The sequence below is a fragment of the Prinia subflava genome, chromosome 14, assembly GCF_021018805.1.
Source record: "Prinia subflava isolate CZ2003 ecotype Zambia chromosome 14, Cam_Psub_1.2, whole genome shotgun sequence".
Taxonomy (NCBI): domain Eukaryota; kingdom Metazoa; phylum Chordata; class Aves; order Passeriformes; family Cisticolidae; genus Prinia; species Prinia subflava.
The window spans coordinates 9281820-9300071 of NC_086260.1; the positions used below are offsets into that span (position 1 = coordinate 9281820).

General features: G+C 45.1%; 1 protein-coding gene across 4 annotated transcripts in view; it reads right to left on the reverse strand.

Annotated features, from left to right (window-relative positions):
- The window catches only part of PLXNB1 (plexin B1), a 77613-nt gene that overhangs the window by 17746 nt on the left and 41615 nt on the right, over positions 1 to 18252 (reverse strand). For all 4 annotated transcript variants that reach the window (XM_063411718.1, XM_063411720.1, XM_063411717.1 and 1 more), the window contains exons 4-17: positions 15973 to 16155; positions 15429 to 15557; positions 13539 to 13639; positions 12728 to 12860; positions 11877 to 12033; positions 8950 to 9058; positions 8743 to 8851; positions 7296 to 8159; positions 7052 to 7177; positions 5862 to 5984; positions 4724 to 4817; positions 4309 to 4475; positions 3132 to 3283; positions 1125 to 1230 (exon numbers count right to left, since the gene is read on the reverse strand). In XM_063411718.1, the coding sequence (XP_063267788.1) occupies positions 1125 to 1230; positions 3132 to 3283; positions 4309 to 4475; positions 4724 to 4817; positions 5862 to 5984; positions 7052 to 7177; positions 7296 to 8159; positions 8743 to 8851; positions 8950 to 9058; positions 11877 to 12033; positions 12728 to 12860; positions 13539 to 13639; positions 15429 to 15557; positions 15973 to 16155 (2553 nt within the window). The remainder of the gene's footprint in view (positions 1 to 1124; positions 1231 to 3131; positions 3284 to 4308; positions 4476 to 4723; positions 4818 to 5861; positions 5985 to 7051; positions 7178 to 7295; positions 8160 to 8742; positions 8852 to 8949; positions 9059 to 11876; positions 12034 to 12727; positions 12861 to 13538; positions 13640 to 15428; positions 15558 to 15972; positions 16156 to 18252) is intronic.

Below are 18252 nucleotides of genomic sequence, written 5' to 3' on the forward strand. Positions count from 1 at the left end.
TGGATGCTGCAACCAGCAGAGCTGTGAGCCTCACACACAAACCCAGGGATTAACAGTTCAAAGGGGTTGTTTAGATCAGTAATTGGATTAATAACTCATGTTAGGAAAAACAAGGTAGCAAATAAATTGCCTGTTTGCCTAGCAGATGAGGAGATTAACAGCAGGGAGCCCTAAGAATTTTTGTTGAGACCTGTTACCTGCTGTAACAAAAAAAAAAAAAAAAATTAGGACCACTGAGGAGCTGCAACAAAATTTAGAGAAACCAGGCAGAGAGATACAAGTAAGTCACTGCTGATAAACAAAAAGCAAGATCCTTGAAGTAAGAAGGAGGAGGGAGAGTTACAGGATAAAAAGCAAACACGTACACCACTGCTAGTCTCTAAATAGCATCCTGGTGATAACCAAGAGAAGAGCAACAAGCACAATCTAGTACATAAAATGGTTCTATCAAGCCAAAAATGAAAGAGCTTAAGACTTGTCAGAATCCCTTTCCCCTTCCCACGGGAGAGGGGGACATGCAACTACATATATAACTTGTAAATTGCACAGACAGAAAGAAAAAGAGGCAATTGTATTTAAAAGTTACTTAAGTGTTATTTTATAGTGTTGGATTTAAGATACCAAAAAGTTATCAGAAACATGCTTTAAAATGATAGGAAACATTTCTCTGCACAATGCACAGGAATTTTGGACTTACTGCCACCAGATTGTGCAGGTCAGAAGATAAAAGCATGTTCAAATGCAATTTGCATAGTAACAAAAGAAAAGTCAGAAGTCTTAGTAAGATGTTAAGCCGTCAAAAAAAAAATCTTCAAGTTGGAAACACAGAGGAAAAATAGAGAGTATCTTTAAGTATTTAACAGTTACCATTGTCAAGAATGAAATAAAATCACTAGACTACAGGATCTTTACTATTATCTAGTACAGCTATTCTTATAATCTAAAAGGGAGTGAGGGAGAACCAAACCAAACCAAAATCCCAGTACACTACACAACACAAGCAGCAGAAAAATCTGATAAAAATACCAGCAGCAAGTGCCAGGTAGACTCCTGTAAGTTCATGCAATAAACAGCCATTTAGCAGAGATACTGGGAAAACAGGGGAGATATTACAGCTATGTTACCTGATAGGTAAAAACATGACCAGAAACTCCACGGCCTCCTCCAGGCACTTCCACCACTATATGCCCAAACCTCTCTGTCCAGCTCCCGCCAGTGACGCACACGATGCTGCAGGACAATCCAAGAACAAAGTCACACCAGGGGAGAGCAGGGGAGCTGCGTCCATTGTAGCATGTCCTAAAAACATCTAGCAACCAAAAACATTTAGTTTCCTTCTTCCAGCCTTATCTGATGCTCTGAATATGCAACCAAACATCGAGAAACACCTCTAAAAAAGCTGGGTTAGGTGCAGCAGAAAAAAGCAGGGATCAGTTCCAAACAGACTCCTTCTATCTAAGATTACTCTTTCTGCAACAGACAGGATGAATCCCACTGTGTCACAGATGCACAGAGTCCAACAACTCTTCTATTTTCCAGAGTTGATCAAAATCAGTTGCATCTGGAGGACCTCAGGCCAGCAGTGGTCAATCCACACATTAGTGCTGTGTCTGATGCAGGAGACGACTCAAGGACTGGCTTTAGCTGTCACTGTTTAGCTGTCCTGTCTTCAAGCAGTGGCCTCTGCAACTAGCCAGATCCCCCGATCTGCAGCAGTCATTCCTCCCAGCCCTTTTTTGAGACATAATTTCCTATGGGAGATGCTGACAAAATGAAAAGTCAAATTGTACTTAGAACAGAGCAGCAAGGAGTCCCACGTTACAGCATTGATTTGCTAACAGAAAAGCTAATCTGCAGGAGACTTCCTAGCCCTCCTGCATAGCAAGAGATTAATTTTGTCTGGGCCTTGCTCAGGAGCGGGTTCCAGGTTCACAGCTATATCCCCTCAACTAAAGAGGCTGAGGAATTTGAACTTAAGCAGTGCAGTCCAAGCCAAGACCCTGTGATGCCAGGTGATTTACAGATACAGAGCATAGACAGTGCTAACCTCAGAAAGATTATGCTCTAATTCTAGGATGAAAACAAAAAGCAGATAGATCCAGACAAACAAATTGCACAGACAGGACAACACTGCTCAACACAGCAGGCCATTCCCAGCAGGATCTTACCTGGCTCCTAGAGGGAAGGGTGCTACAACTACTACTACCATGGAATGGAAAAACATGCTTTTAATGTTTTTATGTATGTGATAGCTCTGATAAGAGGTTACTCACAATCGCTCTCCTCTTCTCCTACTGGTTGTTTGGCTCCTCTCCCTCCCTTGTCCAAAACTCCCATCTACCTGCCCTGCCACAGGCCAGCTACACAAATATCCTTTCCCCCTTGCCTTCTAGTTATCCCCCACTCATACCTCTTAACACCTAACTACTGCTTTACTACTTTGTTCTGCCCTGGCCAGACACACTGGCTGCACAATTCTCTGTCACTGACATAAGCCAAATTCAGTATGATAGGTCTTCCTGCTTCTCATCCTTCTCCTTACCATTACTTTTACACGCACTGTGTGACCTGTCAGGCACTCCTGGCCACTAGAAGAGTGGCACTGGGCCCACTAGGACTTCCTCATCTGTCCCCTGCAGAGAGGATCTTTTCTTTGATTTTGTTCTTGTGGGGAAGTCTTGCTAGCAAGTGAAGACTGACAGTCTAGGGGTGTGCCTTCCACCACGTGTTCCCATCCTCACCCTGTATTAACATAGTCAGGCTATTTCCCTGTCAGGGACACTTGCACAAGCCATGTCCTTTGCTGTATTGAAATCTCTGGTGGCTGAGTGAGACACCCATGAAACCGCAGGGTTCTGAGCCCACAGCTCCCTGACCTGACTGTGGGCTCTGTCTGGGCAGTGTGGTTGGAACACGCCATCACTGTTCGGCTGTCGCCTTGCACACAGCCTTATCCCTATAGGGTCACTGCCTGAGCAACTACTCACACAGTGACCTGACTCAGGGCACTCCCTGGGAACGGGCAGGGCTCAACAGCTACTGCAGCAAAGGCAAAGACATCTCAGGCTGGGTTAGCAGCCAAGGGAAAAGCCAGCGCCTGCCTCTGGGAGGAGGTTTCACAGATACTCTACCTGCTAGAGATCTCATACTCTTGAGCATCTACGGCACAGGGAATTCCTGCAACAGTGACAGTTTCTGCAATGTCTTGATGTTTCTGCCCGAGGTTTGAGCCAGTGATGGTGATTCTAGTGCCACCTTCCACTGGTCCAGACAGGGGGTACACCTGCAAAGACATCCGCGCATGTGTAAATGTCACAGTATCTCAGGCTCCACAGTCTGGTGACCGATCTACAGCACAGAGCCCTTCAGCTGCCCTGGTGCAAACTCTGCCTGCTCAGGTCACTGCTGTTGGCTCCTTTTACTGGCTAGGACTAGTCCCAGGTTGCAGCCTCATCAGAAGAAAGGTCATAAAGAACACCACAGTTGTAGCTTTCTTTCCCATACCTTGCTGTTGCCAGCAGTCCCCACCCAGAGGTGATAGTTCACTTAGAAGGCAAAGACTGCTCTGCTTTGCCTTCCCACTGACATGCTGACCACTCCACAGGGCATTTCTGCTGAAGAGTGGGAATGCACAAGCCAATACATGTTACTAGTATTGAAGCAGCAAGCACCATTCCCCCCTCAGCATCAGGACAACAATGAATTGCATGCTGCACAAATGTCAAAGCTGTGCCCCTGAGCAGCACCCAAGGTAAACTAAGACAAGATGCAGCACATGGATGTTGTGCACCACTGAAGGGAGGACAAGCTGACAGCAAAAGGGACACATGGCTACAAACACTTGTCATGTGGCAGTTAGCAAGAAACATTTAAAATAAACAGACAAAAATAATTAATTCCAGTAACCCGTCATGCCTTTCCCATCGTTGCTGTGCTGCTGTCATTAGGTTTTACCCTCCTTTGCCCCAGGCATAGCTGGGCCAACCTGTTTCAGGGTCTGGCTCAGGATAGTTGGAGGATCCATCCTGTGGACCATTTCCCAGCTCCTGAATGATTCTGGCGTGCCAGTTTCAGCTGAGATACAAACGAATCATTCCCTACTGTTCTCTACCAGCAAACTGAACGCCCAGCAACAACAGTGTAGAATCTTCACAACACTGAGGGACTCCAATTGAACTTTCTCTTCAGAAGGTCAATAAATTAATGAGCTGCACTATTTGCACTCTGAGTTCACAGCCCTTTGATTTCTGCTGCAGAACAGAGCCCTCCTTGCCCTGTGTGCAGTACGCCAGTGAGCAAATTACTCACAGAGTGAATGAGAGGTGCTGGACACAGGTCTTCGATTTCTTCCTTGCAAGAGCCCCTGAAGATACAGCTGGGGTTGTCACCTCCACACCACACACAGTTGTACTTTGAGTCAGCTGTTTGGCAGCGGCTACAATCAGTGTGTCCCACAGAACAGTTGTAAAAAGTCACTGCAAAGGAGAAAAATTCAGAGGTACCTGCAAACATCCCCACAGGGCACAGCATAACCCAGCAACCTGCCTTTTACAGACCCCACTCCTCCTCCTGCCCCCATGACAAGTGACAGAAGTGAAGCTCTGTTTCTCTTAGTTTTCTTGTGATAGGACTACCACAGGTACAAAAAGCCTCATTTGAGGATTTCTCAATTCCCTTCCACCTCATCTGCTGTATTTTTACTGGGAAGGTGTTGCACTCCTACCATGAAGATCTGCAGCACTGTCCACTCGAAGGTGTCGTCGCCTCTGTACAAACACCACAGCATTGAATTCGAGTTGAGGTGCTGTGTAAGTGTACTGCAAAGACAAAGATCATCAAGAAGACTTAACAGAGGCAAAATCAAACCAGCTGAATAGGCAAGAAGCATCAACATCCACACTGAACAGTGCATGGCACATACAGCCTACATGGAGCTTCCATGCATGCAGACAAGGCAGTGTTAGTTAGGGCAGTGTTAGCACAGGCTTGTCCTCACTGGTTCACAGTCACAGTTCTGCTCTAGGAAGAGTAGCAGGTTTTGGTTCACTAAGATGAGTGCTGAACACCAAGTCTGTGCTCACAACAATACTTGCCTAACTTCCTAATTGCATTCCTAAGTGGCCAACCCTATCCACAAGCCCCTTGCTCAGAAAGCTGCTCAAGCTGGCATTTATGCAACTTCATTACATAACTCAAAACAAGATTTTACTTGATCCTACAACTGATGATGTAGGATCACAATTGGTCTGCAGGGCTCATATGCACAAGAGCCTGTGTTTTTCTTCTCTTTTAACTATATGAGTTTGTGAACTAAAAATAACATCTCTGCTTGCAAATCTTGCCTTAAGTAAAATTCACACAGCATCCACAAGTGTACATGTCTGTTTTAATTTTCCCTGATAATTTTAAATCCACAGGCTTGCTTCTATCACCAAGGACAAAATCAGCATTTTTCTTACTAACATCTTTTCTTTTGTACTAACAGCATTTTTCTTCTCACAAAAGAACAATCATCATGGAGGTCTCACAGGAGTCATGGTGCAGATAATGACAAACAACAGTGCCTGAAGCTAAAGCAGGAGTGGCACCATGCTGGCCAGTTTAGAGACAGCACCATCCCCTGCTACAGCCAGTGAAGCAACAGGTCATGTGGCTCACACTGCACAGACTTCCTGAGGTTGAAGGTACCAGTACTGGCAGGCAGCAGCATCACAGCTGAGGGCCCCAGAGTGCTAAATATTCTACAAATACTTTTGCAAACCATGCTTTTTTTCTCCAGAGCTTGCCTTCCATCCTACTCTTGCTGAGCAAAACCAGCACCTGTGTGAACTGTGAAATGGCACAGTAATCTCAGCACTCACCTCGTTCATCTGGCAAGTGATATAACAGAGGGACTTGTTTGTTTCTTCTCTTTCCACATAAGCTTCCATCACCACTGTCCTCCCCTCCAAATTCAAGACACACTCATAGTCCCACTGCTGGTCCTGCAGGAGGAGACACATTGGCACCATTTCCCAGTGACACACAGCTTCGGGCTGCACAAGTGCTCCCCTGCCTCTGAGTTCAGCACCTTTCCCCAAGCCACCAACATGCTCCTCTCATTTCCCTCGTTATGCCCACTCTGTGCTATATTCAAAGGCTCTCCATGCTGTGACTGTCTCCATGTATGGAAGACAAACCAACACAAAACACCTAGAAGGGAGCATGTGTGTCACTCTGCAGAGAACTTAGCACAGAGGGAAATTAAAAACACCAAAACAGTGGGACTGTGAAGTTATGCCAGTACATCCCTGTGAAATACTAGCTTGGAGATGAAGATTAGAGTACACAGATTAGAGCATGTAAAAAAGAGTAAGTGTACATTTCTCCTCTGCTGTAAACCTTCCACTGAATTGCTTAGGTACTTCCTGTAAAAAAGCTAGATATGCATCTCTCTGGAAACAGCTCTACTCCTCTGAGCAGTGCAGTATGTCAGGTTTAATGTATAAAGTAACAATTAGACTGTGGGCTGCATGTTCTGAGTTGTTTTTTGTCAAAGGTTACTAAATCACCTTCTGTCTTCAGAAGCCAAGAGAATTTTTATCAGAGGCACACCCAAGAAACAACTGTCAAGTGTGGTTTTCCCCACTGTGGAAGTTTCAGGTATGGCAGGAATAGCCACATTAACACGAGCATGCCAGAAAGGAAACGGAACAGATGACTTGTCTTTAGCTTATGGAGACACAAACAAACAGGATGGATTCAGCAGAAAGTTATTCCATGAACTACCCTCTGCAGTGCAGCACAGGTGCAATTTAAACCAAATACATGCAGATCTTCTCCAGCAGGCTGGTGCACACCTGTACTCTCTGTCTCTGAGTCACCTTCTGTACACCAATATATCCAGCTATGGAACTCTTTATGAAGAGAAATAGGTTATTTCTCTAGGAGAAATCTAGGCAGAGTCACACCTGTATCTTACATGGATTTTTAGCAGTCCAGTGGCCAAGCTGCCCAAACAGTGCTCTGCAATAATGCAATTTCTTACTGGTGATGGCACTGAGCTGACTACCTGATAGAGGTGGAAGTTCTTTCCCAGCAGGGTTATCTTCCTTGCCACATTGACTGGAAACAGCGAAGATCCCTGGATTCCCTGCACACAGGGACATGCATTTGGACCCCAGCTAGGCTCTTCACTCTGAAAAAAACCACAGGACACAACACCTCCTGTGTGCTGAAATACTAGACTGGCAATCTGTAAGAAAACTTCAGAGTTACAGCCTTAGACTGTGAACTACAAAAGGCCAGTAACTTACCTCCTCCCAAAACTCAGGGACATCATACTGATAATCGAGGTCAGGGTGAAGGATCCTGGGGAAGTCAGGGACATCCCTCTCTGAAGAATCGCCATCACCCGACAGAAGAGTAGAAGCAGAGAAAAGAGACGTGTCATTCTCAGCCTGCAGCAAATCCATCCAGTCCTCTGTGTCCTGGAGCTCTGTGTCTTCCTCCAGCAGTGACTGTGGGGGAGCTGATGTTGGGAGCTCTGAAACCGAGAGCTCAGTTCCTGGCAATCCAGGAGCATCATCAGAGACCACAGGGCTCCCTGGCACCTGGCTGGGGGTCTGGGGAGATGAGATGGCAGATGTCAATGCCTCTGTCATAGGAGAAGGACTTGGAAGCCACTTGAAAGTCATGACATGAGGGGATGGTGTTACAGCAGCCACTGCAGACGTGTGCAGAGGGCTACCCCCGAGTGTGGTGGGTGGGTCTGTGTGCTGGGCCTCCTGGGCTGTGGCTGGCCCTTCCGTGGGCAAGGCTATGTGATCCACGCTTTTAGACGGGCTGGAGAGGACAGATGCAGCAGGAGAAGTTGTGTCTGGCACAGTGACAGCAGGTTTGTCTGCTGGCGGTGGCAGCGGGGACTCTGTGGCAGCCTGGAGGGAGGCGGCGTCGGTGGCGAGGCTCAGGTGGGGGTAGCCGGGGCTCTGTGTGGGCTCCGGCATCACCTCCGAGGCCGCCGAGGGCGTGACGTGGATGGGCTCCGTGTGGGGCACAGTGCTGGGGCTCACGGGCACAGGGGTGGTGACAGGCTTTGTGGCCATGGTGGGGGCTGTGGTAGAGGACTTGGTGAGGGGAGCAGCTGAAGAGGGATACACACTCGAGGTTGGGATCTGGGCCTAGAAAGAAACAACACGGTGGGATGAGGAGAGAGAAAGAAACGAAACAGAATAAAACTCAAGCAGAAAAACATTCCATATGACTTCCCACAGACAAGAAGCTGTTTTGCCCTCTGGATTTTAACAAGAGCCACATCTTATACAATCTTTTAGAATGGGATTGGGGAACGTTCATAGTGCAGAAGATCCAGCAACACTCCCTCTTCCCACAGATGCCTGCACTGGCCTCCTCTCAGAGGGAGGTCTGCTAGACTTCATCCTTCACAAAAACGCAAGGCCACCTGTGGCAGCCACAAACTGGGCACCTGTTCCACTCCCTGTCAGCTTGCTCCTGTCCTTCCACTTTGACCACACTGGCTGCATAGTCCCAGGACAAGGGTGACCTGCTTCAGCTGACGGCACTCCCCCAGAAACCTGTAGTATCAGGGATGCAGATCCTCATGTCACTCCAAGGGGAGCTCCTCTGCTCCAACAGCTCACCTCCTTGCTTGATGTGACTGACAATTGCCATTTTACCTGAGAGGAGATCTGACTCACTGAGGCTGTGAGAGCACACAGGACTAGGACTGAGCAGGAGACGCACCCTTTCATTGTAGATAATGGTTCCCTCCTCACAGGTTGCTTTGTGGGTGCACAGGTGCTGCTGGATGCACCAGTTACATCCCCAGAGACTGCTCACACACTTCTGGCACCTGGAAGAATGACAGAAAAGCAGCTACTAAGACAGGACAACCCAGAAAGGGACAGCCACCCTCCCTAGAACTACAGAAGAGAAAAAGCAGGTGCTCACGGTGCCGATTTCCACAGCAGGGCCACTGCAGCACAGTCATAGAAAGAGAAGTCCACAGAAGCAATGAAGATGTCATGGAAACGCACTACAAGCTTTATGGTGACATGATCTGAAAATGAAAATAAAAATTTCTTAGAAATGGAGCCCCTACAAGTTTGCCATACTGTTAGGAGACACAGCATGCTTTAGGATAGACACTGTCAAACACTGAGAGAGATTCCCTTCCAGGCTTCTAGCACCTCAATCACTGGATTATCCTATGGACACCAAAAACAGGTTGGACAAGTTCATCAGGAGTAGTTTGTGACAGCTCTTGCCAACCCATGGGAAAGAAGCCTGGTCTGAAGATCTGTCCATCTTTATCTCTATAATTCCACTGCCAGCTCTGTATTACAGGAAGAAGTAACACTGAGGCTCAAAGCTGATTGTCTTTTGTCATCCAAAGGAAAATGAAGCCTTAAGAACTGATGTGCCCTTCACATGCTGCCTGCATCTTGAGAGCTTTGTTCTATGACCAGACTAAGAAGTGAGTCAGGAAAGAGGTTTATAAGATTTCTAATCTCACTTGCAACAACTCAAGGCTTATCTGCTTTAAAATCCAGGTCTCCCATCAACTACAAGCCTCAGGATAGCCCTGTTCTCTTTGGGAAGAGACTGTCACTGTTTTCTGTAGATCAAATAGCTGCAGAGATGGTCAAAACTTACAGCAGCTGATAGCATCAGCTGGAAGAAGATATTTTGCATATGAGAGCACTAAATCAGCTAATTAAGCTTGTCCCAGACAAATGCTTCCAACCTTTGAGCTGGTTACTAGCTCTTCAAACAATGGGAACATACCACATTCTCTGCTCAACCCCAGGAGCTGCTGTTTCTCCAAGGCAGTTAGCAATAACAATAAGTAACAAGAACCTTGTGAAGTGTTCCTCTCTGAATGAGATTTCAGATATCCTCTTGCAAGCAATGTCTAGTCACAACAAAACTATCAACATGTGAAGAACCAGTCAGGTCTAAGCTGGGTTTGTGACAGGATGGCAAGGGAAGCAGTATGCTAACAGAACACTGATGAGGGGTGTATTGAAACCCAGGATGTGCAGAAAACAAGGCTATATGCAGCTGGAGGCTGGAGTCATTGCAATACTGCCAGCTCCTATCACTGTCACAGAGGTGATTCCATTTGGCAGTGGTGGAAGGACTAACACCTCCCAGGATTTCAGGGTTATGACACCATATTTATAAACGCTCCTTTCTCTGGAAAGGCCATTATTTCCAAATGACTGCCAATAATGCTATTTGACAGAAGTTGAGGTGGAGCACTTGCAGATTGAGAGCAAGAGCTTGTGCTACTAATTTGGAGCTCAACAACTACACATGATAGATGAGCTGGTATGCAACCTTTAAAATAAAGCTGGAAAATGGCAAATATTTTAGTGAACTGGGGAAAGTATTATAAATAGGAATAGGAAAGGGCCCTAATGAGATCTCATTTAGAAAACAATGTATGAATCTGGTTACCGGCTTCAAATTCATCTTAGCAGAGTACAGAAGCCACACAGAAAAGGAATAACAATACAGTGAAGGGGAGAGGAAGTCTGAGGAACAAGAGAACACAAAGAAGAAGCAGGCACAATTACACAGCAAAACTCTGTGCTAGGAATGCCTGGCCATAGTTCATTGAGTGGGAGAAGCACTGCGGAAGCAAAAGGACAACACAAATAGATCAAACGGACAGAAACCATCCACGAGCAAGTGTATGCTGCAGAACAGGAGCCACTTGATAAGTCTCAGACACAATATGAAAGCAATGTAGGTAAGGCATCTTGGAATAAATGCAAGACTGACTTACAAAAGAGTTGATAAGAATATCTGAAGCCTGTAATAATAACAACTAGGCTATGGCTTTATCTACACTGATTTTGCATAACTGTGCTTAAATTCAGGCCCGTACAACCAAACAGAGAAGCAAATGCTGCCCCCTCTGCTTGCAGTGGCAGTGCATGAAGCCCTCTCCCCTCTTTGCCTGACCACCCTGAATGGAGAGCTGGTGGGTTTGTTCCAGACTAAAGCAGTATGAAAGCCAGATATTAAAATACTGCAAATAATATTGAAAATGAAGGCGTTTGAGATTGAATGAGTGTGTTAGCTGAGTTCTGGTGCAATGTTATGTCCATGGAGATTGCTTCATACCTATTAGCCAGCTGCAGACTTGCACAGAAAAATCTCTTCAGCCATTTAGGTGAATGGTGTGGAATGTGTCCCAATGGACACCTGCCTTTTACTTCAGATGAACAAGCTCTTTGAAGAGATCAGCTCATCAGAGCTCACACTGACAGGTTGGGTAAAATCCAATGCAAAGAAAACAAATCGAGAACTTTCCAGGTTCTTTAGAGTGGCCAATCAGCAATATTCAGAGAGCTATTATTCACAGGCTGACTGTGTATTTTCTGAGGTTATGCAGCATTGAAGATTTATTTCTATATTTAAGGACCATGGGTCTCTTCTTGCCTTTCCTTACATGTACTTCTTTCTCCCACTACATGGATTTTAAGAAGGTTGCATTTTGTTTGGTTTTAATAATAAAACAATATTTATGAGCATTTTCTCTCCAGATTTATGAAAAAGATGCCAAACCAGCCACCTCTCTAAACTGCATTTCAGATCACATTCAGATTTGCATACAACCCTTCAAACAGGATCTCCTTTCCAACTATCAGAATTTGGCATTGGAATTTGGCAACAGCCCAGAATAGCACAGGATGTGTGTGACATAAGTAGAAAGCAAACAGATATTATGAGGAATGAAATGAACACCTGCTGACAGTCCACACACATTCATGGCTGTTAATCCTGGCAATACGACGACCTACAACATACTTTCTCCCAACAATGTTATCAGAGCTATCATGCTCCATTTAAAGCATTTCACTAACCTGTTCCTGTTGGCAAAGCTGGTGCTTGGCTGGGATCTGGGGAAGGACACATGATTCCTGACTCTGTCAGAACTGCGGGGCTTTCGTAATCTTCGAAATAACATGAGTAAAATTCTTCCTCACGCAGAGAAGGTAAGTCCACGATGGCCAAGAATATCTGCCAGTTCAATAATATCCAGTAAATAATTTGCCTTTACTTAATGTATTTTTTTTGTTCTGTTTTTTCAAAGGAAGGATCCCATAAAGTATTATCTACCAAAACACTCGTTTTCCTATAATGTCTCCTAGGACTGACTGTTCCATTCATCATCTCTTGCCATTCCTGTACTGAAGTTGGCATCCCTCCAGCAACTGACAGCTTCCCCCATTGCCCAAGCCTATAGCAAAAGACAGGCTCTTGCCACCTCCTGACACAATGACAGACTTCAAATCACTCCAGCACCTTCTTAGCTTTTCTGCCAGCTATCACATGACACACAGGAGCTGTAATTTTGGGCCACTCCTTTCAGGCCTTCCTGACAGCAAGTGACAGAAACACTGAAAGCACAGACACAGGCACCTTATAGATACTAAAACAAGGAGGGTCCCCATCCAAGCAGGCATCACATACTCCAGAATACCCAGTAACTTTTAGCAGGCAAGGACATTTAGTTTTAGGGAAAACAAAGAAACAACCAAAGAACTGAATTAACAGCTTGGCTGTACCAGGATATAAGTCCCCCATGTGAGGCAGACAGTGTGCCTGAAGGTTCAGTGTTCCCCAGTGAAAGCAACAGAAAGACTTTTGACTCCTCAGTTTGCAGAGGACTTTCTATAATTTTGAGCATCATCAGAGGATCACCACCACTCACATTTCTCTTCTCCTCTCTGCTGATATTGGCTGGAGTTAGTGACTGGACAGACAGACACTGCTGTGTAGAGTTAAAGCTCCAGAGCCACTGCTCACTCAGCCTGGACCGCAAGCACTCGGAGCGACGGCTGCACCTGCAGGGGAACAGCAAGAAGCCCTGTGAGAAACCTGAGCAGCAGTTTGTGTTTGGCTTCCAAGCAGACACTGCCTGTCTCAAGCCTTGCTAGAGTCTTGGGGAAGCTACTACACAAGCCACTGAAGTCTCAGCCACCCACCACCCTCAATAATAGCATGAACTGTTGTGAAATTATAAATGAGTAAGCACTTCTTGAGCTTCAGGGGTCATGAACTTATTCCTGTGACTTTCTACAGGGAAGCCAAGCAGGCAGGCAGACACAGACACTGGAATAAACCATGTCTCATTAAGCAACAGCACTAGAGGAGCAAGAAGTGAAAGAGTGCAAAATAATACACCAGAGGAAGAGAAAATATAGTTTCTCTAAACTTGCAATGTAGTAGTTTGAGCTGAAGTTGGACTAAAACAAGGCTGAAAACTAATGAACAGGAGAATGGTGAGTGGTGCTGAAGACCCAAAAATTGCAATGGAAAAATGCCCCTAAATGTAACTGTTATTGCTGCTGGCAGTGTTTTAGGAAAGCAGAGAGAGGAATGGTAAGTTGGAGCAAATATTCCATAAAGGAACTAAAAATAAACTAAATCCAGACATAGATAATAAGAAAGAGAGTAAGCGGAGACAATCTCTAGGCATCCTACCTCCAAAATCCTTACAGGTGAACAGGGATCTGTCTTACCTTCCTTGAAGGACACACCAGCCACAGTAGGGATCTTTCAGTGCCAGACAGGACTCACAGTCCAAGTACAGTGAACATTCCGTTATGGGAACCTTTACCACCTGTCAAAGACAGAAATGAAAAGTGGAAAACACAGCACACACAACACAGATCCCAGGTCATTGGCTTCTAATGCCTAACTAGCAAGTCCCATCATGTGCGTGCTCATCAAAACAACATCTTGAGCCTCAATTTATCCTCCCATAGAGACAAAGAAAAAAGGAAAAGTTTCCAGAGCCCATCTGAATGGCCACTTCATATATTGGTGAAGGACACCTAAACATTAGGCTGTAGAGAAGCACTGAGAAAAGCAAACTGTATTGCTATTCGTTGGCTATTCCGCAAGACATTTTGCAAGGAGGAAATTTTATTTAGTCATGAAACTGCATTTTAACAAAGTGAATTACAGAATAGCCAACATAATATCATCCACTCTTTTGCTTTTCTGGACTCTCTCATGTGAGATCATCTCTCCTGACATGCAGGTGACTGAAGCTGGAGACAGCATCTACAGCTGAGGCCTCTGAATCCATCTGCACTATTGCCCAACTCTACCTGGCAGAACCATCATTTTGACTGAAAGCACACTGAAGCTTTGATCAGTGTGGAGCAAAAACTTTCTGCCATCTCGGGGTAAATTTTACTTGCAAAATTCTTCTGCTTTAACTTACCACCCTAGCTGATTTCAACCTCTTGCCCTCTTTAATCTGCTACTACACTTCAGTTACTACTGTCAGCTGCTGTGAAATACCAACTTCTAATCCCAGACCTATTACTTTTGCTAAGTAAATGATGTAATTTGCATCTTTTAATAAGCAGAACAATTACTGTTAAGGATATATTTCAGATTTCCCTAATCTTCTTCCACTCAGAGATTTCAACTCCTGCTTTGAAGTGTTACAAATTTTACAAGTATCTCAAAGTGCACTGGGGGAGTGAAGGGAAGCAGTGGCTCTCATTTTTTGTTTGCTCTTTCCTTCAGAGTAACTCAAGGACTGCTTTTCCTTTGCAAGGAGGATCCTTTTCTTTCCAGCTCAAGGAGCTGATATGAGTGGTGGTACAAATCCTCTCAAATAAAGTATCCATAGCTGGATTTCCTACTCAGCAGACACCAGTATCTCAAAAGCCTGAGGCATTGCAGTGCCTCTTCTCCTCCAAGTGCCTCTAAGTACAAATAGAATTACAGAAAGCAGGGGTAAAGAGAAAGGTGCTTCACATGGGTCCTTCTACCACCTGATTTCATTTGCAAGTCTGTTATTATATCCCTGGTCAGAGAACACCTCTGCTATATGAAGACATTTTCCACACATTCCTGCTTTTTGTACGTTACAGAAGAACAGCTTCATCTTTTAACTGATTAAAAACAGAAGTGCTACACTTTATTTACACAAAATCTCTCTTATCCCTTTTTAAGATCCTACAAAACCAAGCTGAGTCACATGTGAACCCAGAGGCTTTCTTCTGCTCAAGGGGAGATGCAAACTGTTGCCCACACAGCTCCTGCTCAACACAGTGGAATCCAGGAATTGGTGGTCCCTTATACTCATCCCAGCAGAGCAGCTTTTTACAGCCTGCAGTTCACATTCCTCCATCACTGCTGATACAGCCTGACAGACTTCAGAAAATGCACGTGCAAACAAGCCATGGATTAGGGTAACAAGGCTCTCTCCCTGCTTCCTCCATCTTTTAGGAAAGGTCAGTCCCCATTCCTGTAAGAAGACTGGCAGGCAGCTGCTGCCCAGCACGGGCATAGCCAGGTGCAGTTTCCCTGTCTCCCCTGCTCCTGTTGGCAGCTTGTCTGGACATGTAGTGCTTTCAACTCCTCTGTGGAAGGGATTGTATTGCTCTTACCATTGACTGGGTCATGACAAAGAGGTGCTCCTGCAGCTGGTCGAACAGCAGGTCTGCACTCACCATGCTGTTTGGCTGGATAGATACCGAAGCGTAGGTGTGCGCCTCTCCCTGGGCTCCCAAGTACACCTGCAAGAGAGTCACAGCTGTGAGCAGGCAAAGCCCCACCACAGGAGCTGGGGCACCCATTCTACAACAGGATACAAGCTGGAACCACTGCTGTGTGCAAGGATTTGAACTTCCCACCAGAACCTCCATGCAGTGACTTCAGCCACAGGAAACACATGCCCAGAAATACCTGTGCAAACCACGCAGGGTGCACCAGCCCTGCTGCTGGCTCAGTGCAGCTGTAACCAAAGACAATGTGAGCACGTTTGGGGCATTCACATTTTCCACAGGCAGTACAGGGTGAGAAGAAACTGTCTGATGATAATGATCTTTAGTAGGAACTCAACTTCTCAAGGAAAAAGAAAAACTCCTTTTTTCCCCTTCTACCTGAGCATCCCTGGTTAGTTTTATCCTTTTTGCTGCATGCAGATCATACCTTGTGCAGCCTTCCTCTGCTGTCTCCAAGAAAAGCAATGGTGTGGCCATCTTCCACATTCACTGCCACAGCTGTCAGACGGGCCTCAGTTTTCTCCAGGAGCGGGGCTGCTTCCAAGGGTACCCGGCTGGCCATAGGGCTGGGAGTGTGGTCAGAGCCACAGGGGTAGGCATACAGGGTGTCCTTTTTAGAGTGAAAAGAACAGGGAAATCAGTACCAAAAAATGGGTACAAATAACCTTAGCACATTTAGCACTTCCCACCATCCCCTTCTCCTCAAATTCCCCAGCACTGAATTCAGCTTTAACCCTTCTAAGCTTTTTTTACTGAGGACAAACCCACCCACGTTTTAATAATTAGTTTAGGTATGTTGGCTGTCTGTACCCTCACAGAATCCTGCAGACATTTCAACCAGTTCATTCAGCATCAGTAATGAAATGCACTGAAACTCTCTCAAGTTCTCCAAAACACACTGCTGTTACACATTGCCATGATACTACTTTGGGGAAGGTTTATTGTGTTTTTCTGAACAAAGGAAAAAGAATGGAATTTCTGTTTCCAGTGCAAAGCCACCTTGTGACAAGTTTCACTTCAAACAATTTGCATGGCTTTGTGATAACACCTGCAAGTTAAATTCTAAGCCTGAAGTAGAATCCCCATGCATCAGGACATACATAAACACAGAGTGGGACACAACCTGCTCCAAAGAGCTTATTAAGTGCACTTAAGAATCAAAGACCACATACAAGAGACATCATTGCACACTGCTTCAATCCTTCTAAGTCTTGTGAGAGTTCTGAACATTAACTCCACTGCTCTGTGCAGAAACAGTCATTCTTCTGTTCCAGTTAGTTCCCTCCCAGTGCCACCAAACCTTTAGAACTGCATTCTAAAGAGGAACAATGAAAGCTGCCAACTTATTTACTATTCGTTATGTGCAGAGAAAAGATATCCCATTATGATTCATCTTTTTCCTAAGTAACAAACTCAGTCTTATCTAGGATAGTTCCTCTGTTGCTTTATAGCTTTCTTGGTGCCCTTGTTCCACGTCCATTTCAATTTTACAGTATCCTGTTGGAGACTGAATGCAGGATTGTTCACCCAACAATTAATATCCAAAACACCGTTTCTTAATTGATCAGTGGCTTGCCTTCAAACAATGCGGCTTGTGTAAATTCAAGATTTTCATCATGAAATCCCTTATGGATAATGTTTTCACTCTCCTTTCCAGCCCTTACTAATTACTCTGCCAAAGCTGAGCATGGAGCAGAGCATTAACCATGTGGTCCATGCTCACTCCAGCTCTCTCTCTTGCCTCAGGCGACGTGGTTCAATTTAGACTCCTTGTGAGCAGGGTTACGTATTCCTTCTGCCTGATGTCTGTGGCTTTGCATTTGGCAGCTCAGGCTGCGTGGTACCAACCGGCACCAGGCAATAGAGCTGCCCCCGTCAGAGATCCATGATAACAGCACATCATGGCATTCCTGAGGCATCTGCTTATCTCCACTCACTGAGCCTGTGGAAAATCTGGCCCCTTCTCCCCTCTCCTCCCATTTCTCTCTGTTTTTGTTTTGTTTTTTCTGTGTGTGTGTGTTTGTGCTGTTGTTGGCTTTGTTTTTTAAATACTTGACTGCTTCTTGGAGAAACAAGAAGCAATCAGCAGCTTTTGATAAGGTCTATGGAAATCCCACAGTAAAATATATTTAGCTGCTCAGCTCTGTTCCCTTCTCAAATGCATTGTTACCTTAGCAGGGAAACAAGGCTTGACACAACAGTTCCATTAACAAACCATACCAGTTAGACTAGCACTAGTTTCAGTCCAGTGCTTTATTGTTTTCTTTTCAAATACGAATTCAATGATTTTTCTGCACACTTTGTGTAAGGGTCTGACAAAGTCTGAGGAGGTTATAGCTTTTAATGATTGCTAGTTTGTATACTCCTCTAAACTATCATTCATTTTTAGTGGCATACGTTTTTCTCACCACCTGTAATTTGATTTTTAAGCTTCTTCCAATCATCTTCTTGTAACTTAGAGATTTCTATTTCTCCAGCTATCCAATTCCTTCAAGATTTATTAGGAACCAGGCCATTGCCAAAATTCCATGCTCCAAAGCATTAGGTGCTTATTTTGAATGGGATTCTAGATATCTTTTGCAACCTTTGTACAAATTCTGGAGCCTAATGACCTCATTACTGGCTGATTTTTCAAAGACTGCTTAAAAAACATACATATACAAGTCAGAAATATTTGTAAGCCAGTCGTGCTCAGCACTGCTATTAC